This window comes from Tupaia chinensis, unplaced genomic scaffold (genome assembly GCF_000334495.1).
Source record: "Tupaia chinensis unplaced genomic scaffold, TupChi_1.0 Scaffold000201_1, whole genome shotgun sequence".
Taxonomy (NCBI): domain Eukaryota; kingdom Metazoa; phylum Chordata; class Mammalia; order Scandentia; family Tupaiidae; genus Tupaia; species Tupaia belangeri.
In genome coordinates, this window is record NW_006159676.1 from 2570203 (window position 1) to 2574140 (window position 3938).

General features: G+C 55.0%; 1 protein-coding gene across 1 annotated transcript in view; it reads right to left on the reverse strand.

Annotated features, from left to right (window-relative positions):
* Window positions 1-3938, reverse strand: part of FCHO1 (FCH and mu domain containing endocytic adaptor 1) — a 53559-nt gene that overhangs the window by 48138 nt on the left and 1483 nt on the right. Inside the window, 2 exon segments of the mRNA XM_014587298.2 lie at window positions 802-874; window positions 1522-1615. Coding sequence (XP_014442784.1) covers window positions 802-874; window positions 1522-1615 — 167 coding nt within the window.

Genomic DNA, 3938 nt, shown 5'->3' on the forward strand with positions numbered 1-3938 from the left:
TTTGGAGAGGTTTTCGCTATAGGGCACGTGCGCTCGCCAGACAGACAGAGAGAGACAGAGAGACAGAAAGCGAGACATCACCCCCCAGGGGGGATGGTCACGCCGCAATCCCTTCTCCTCCATTCTCCTCTCGGGATCTTGGGCACGCACGCACACGCGCCCGGTGTGAGTTTTAAGCCACCGGGTCCGGGACGCGAACCGCGGTCGACTACGTGGGAGTCCAGCGACATAGCCATTACGCTAACTGCTGGTTTCCTATTCGTTTATTTTCATTTGACCAGAGAGAGACAGAGAGAAAGAGAGAAAGAGAGAAAGCAAACCACCAGGTCCAGGACTCGAACCGTGGTTAGCCATGTGGGAGCGTCCAGCGCCTTAACCACCACGCCACCTGCAGGTCCCTGTCTCAGTCTGTTTCTCACTGGGTCACAGAATAGGATCTGGGGTCAAATCCAAAATCCCCCGAACTCTCCGGAATGGGAAGGACCCGGAAATTCCCTGCCTGGAATGACCCTGGCAGCTGGACGTTCAGTCTGGCGCCGGGTTTCAGTCCTGAGTCTGCGATTTGTCACCAGGTCACTCCAGCCAAGTGATTCCTGCTCATCCTCAATCTCCCTGTGGCACCCGCTGTGACCTGCCTAGGATTATGGGGGATGTGGATTCGAACCCAGCCAGCCTCTCCCCACTTTCATTTCTACCCCCTGCAGAACCTTGATCTGTTCACAAGACACCCAGTCCCCCCACTTCCATAAAAGTCCTCCCCAGCCTGCCTGGAGCTCCCACCAAAATAAGAGTCCGTCTTACCCAAAAATGCTCCCCAAAATACGACATCCTGCTGGTCTCTGTGAAGACACCCCTGTAGGCCTCAATCCAGCACCTATTTAAATAAAAAGACAAGTTTAAGCCTCAGGTTCACAGCCAGTTCAGGCCTGAGAGGGGAAATTCCGATGGCCCTCCCTGTGGAGGAGGGAGAGGGAGGATAAAGGAGGAACTGAAACCCCAAAGCTGGGAACGTGCCAAGGTGGCTGAAGTCATTTATCCTTGGCTCTGACCCCATGAATCCCCCAAGTGAGGAGGGACAGAACTGGACACAGCTGCCCGATGTCCCAGGGAGTGAAAGCCAGACTGGATTCTGGGACAGAAGCTGAGAAAGTCCAGGTTAGAGGAGAGGGCATGGGAGTTGGGGTTTTGAAGGGTGTATAGGAGTTTGTGGACAGGGATGGGAGCAATGTTAGTTGAGTCCCGGCCTAGGAAGAAAACTCTGGGCCATTTTACTGATGCAAAAACTGACCCCCACCTGCCACTTGGGGAGGAGAAGCCACTTGTCACAAAGTAACAATGGATTTGCAGCCTGGGTTGGCTAAATCCAGACCCTAGCGCTCAGCTGGATGCTGGACAGCTCCTATCGGAAAAGGGTCTGGTGAGAGATGGATGCAGTCATGTGGGAATTGGGGTCTCTCAAGGCCCCTTGGGGGGGGGTCCCCACCTCACACACATTCATAGAACGCAGAGCTCACCCCTCACCGTGGGGACCCCACAAGTCCTAGCCTCGTCCTCGGCAGGAGGTATTCACCTGGTGTCTGAGTCACTGTCCGGCTCCGTGCCTCAGTGTCCCCATCTGCAGAACAAGAAGGAATGCTCAGAACGGGTCTTGCTGGGACCAGCAGTTAGCGTCATGGCTATGTCACTGGACTCCCATGTAATCGACCGCGGTTCGAGTCCCAGACCCGGTAGCTTAAACTCATGCCGGACGCGTGTGCGTGCGTGCCCAAGATCCCGAGAGGAGAATGGAGAAGAAGGGATTGCGGCGTGGCCATTCCCCCTGGGGGGTGATTTCTCACTTTCTGTCTCTCTGTCTCTCTCTGTCTTTCTGGCGAGCGCACGTGCCCTATAGCAAAAAACCTCTGAAAAAAAAAAAAAGAGAGAGAGAGAAAAAGAACGGGTCTTGCTGAAGGACCCTCTCTCTCTGCACAGGGGGCTGGGCCAGGCCACCCCGTGGGGAAGGTTCAGATGGTGTCCTTGGAATGTGCTCCAGGCCAGCCTGTCACTGGAGCCCGCAGGTCTCATTCATAATTCATGACCCTGCAGGCAGCTCAGCGGCAGCTGGGAGCCTGGGAGGCACAGGGGTAGCGAGACAGACTGACAGGGTGACCGGGTGACCGCGGGAGGGAGACACCCAATGGGCCTCACCAGGAACCAACCCCACAGGAGCCCTCGGGTTACCCAATCTCAAAGTGCGTTTAATTGGACCGATTATCATCCGTCCCGGCTAGAATCCCTGAGATGACCCAGTCTAAGGCCTAAATGCCCCAGAACCCCCAGTCAGGAGGGCCGAACTGGTCCCACGTGGTCAGACGTGCGTTGGATGGAGGGGTAAGAGCTGGGGGAGGCTGGAACAAAGAGGGGCATGGGAACTGGGGTTCTGAAACATGTGTAGGAGTTCAGGAGGCAAAACCTTCTCATCTCTTCTCCTCTCAGGACTTTGGGCACACACACACATGCACCTGACATGATTTTTAAGCCACCAGGTCCGGGACTCAAACCGTGGTCAGCCATGTGGGAGTCCAGTGCCTTCACCTCTATGCCACCTGCTGGTCCCTGACCCGTTATTTTATTAATTAGAGACATGGTTGCTATAGGGCTCGTGTACTTGCCAGAGAGACAGAAGGACAGAAAGTGAGAATTCCCCACCAGGGGGGAAGGCCACGCCGCAATCCCTTCTCCTCCATTCTCCTCGCGGGATCTTGGGCACGCACGCACACGCACCCGGCGTGAGTTTAAGCCACCGGGTCCGGGACTCGAACCATAGTAAACCATATGGGAATCCAGCGACATAAGCATTCCACCCTCTGCTGGTCCCTTATTTTATTGATCTTTTTAAAGACTTATTTAGTTTCATTTACTATTTTTATTTTCTTATAAGCCACCAGAAAGAGGCAGTGAGAGAGAGAGAGACAGAGAGTGTGAAAGTGAGAAAGCAAGCCGCCAGATCCGGGACTCAAACCTTCATGCCACCTGCTGGCTCCCGGCCCTTCTTTTTTTTTTTTTTTTTTTTGGGGGGTTTTTTTTTGGGGGGCGTGTCGCCAGACAGACAGAGACAGAGAGACAGAAAGCAAGAAATCACCCCCCAGGGGAGATGGCCACGCTGCAATCCCTTCTCCTCCATTCTCCTCTCGGGATCTTGGGCACGCACGCACACGCGCCCGGCGTGAGTTTAAGTCACCGGGTCCGGGACTCGAACCGCGGTCGGCTACATGGGAGTCCAGCGACATAGCCTTTACGCCAACTGCTGGTCCCAGAGGGAGAAAGCTTTGTTAAGCCAGGCGGTGGTACAGGGATAACTCCACTGGACTCACATGACAAAGGTCCTGGGCTTGTCCCCTGAGATCTCCATGCAGGGCTCCCATGCACACACCTGTGATCCTTTGTGGGGGTGGATCGTGGCACCGGGTGGTGCCTCTAATAAACTAACAAATAGATTCAGGGGCCTGCTAGCAATGCGGGTAAGGTGGCTGGATCCCACGTGGCTGACTGTGTGGTTCAAGCCCTGAATCTGGAAGCTTAAAAAAAAAACCAGGGAAGGCCTGCAAGGGGGCCCAACATTCTGAGAGGAGAATGGAGGAGAAGGGACTGTGGTGTGGCCATCCTGCCAAGGGCAGTGATTTCTCCCTGTCCCTCGCTGTCTCTCTCTCCCTAGTGAGGACATGTGTCTTCCGGCAATGAAGAAAATAATTTAAGTAACCCAGTTATGAGGCATGGTGGTCAAGGCTGCTGGATCCCACAGACTCAGTTCAAGTCCTGGACCCGGCAGCTTGAAAAACATGCCAAGGGAGACCAGCAGTTAGCGTCATGGCTATGTCGCTGGACTCCCACGTAGTCGACCGCGGTTCGTGTCCCGGACCCGGTGGCTTAAAACTCACGCCAGGCGCATGTGCGTGCGT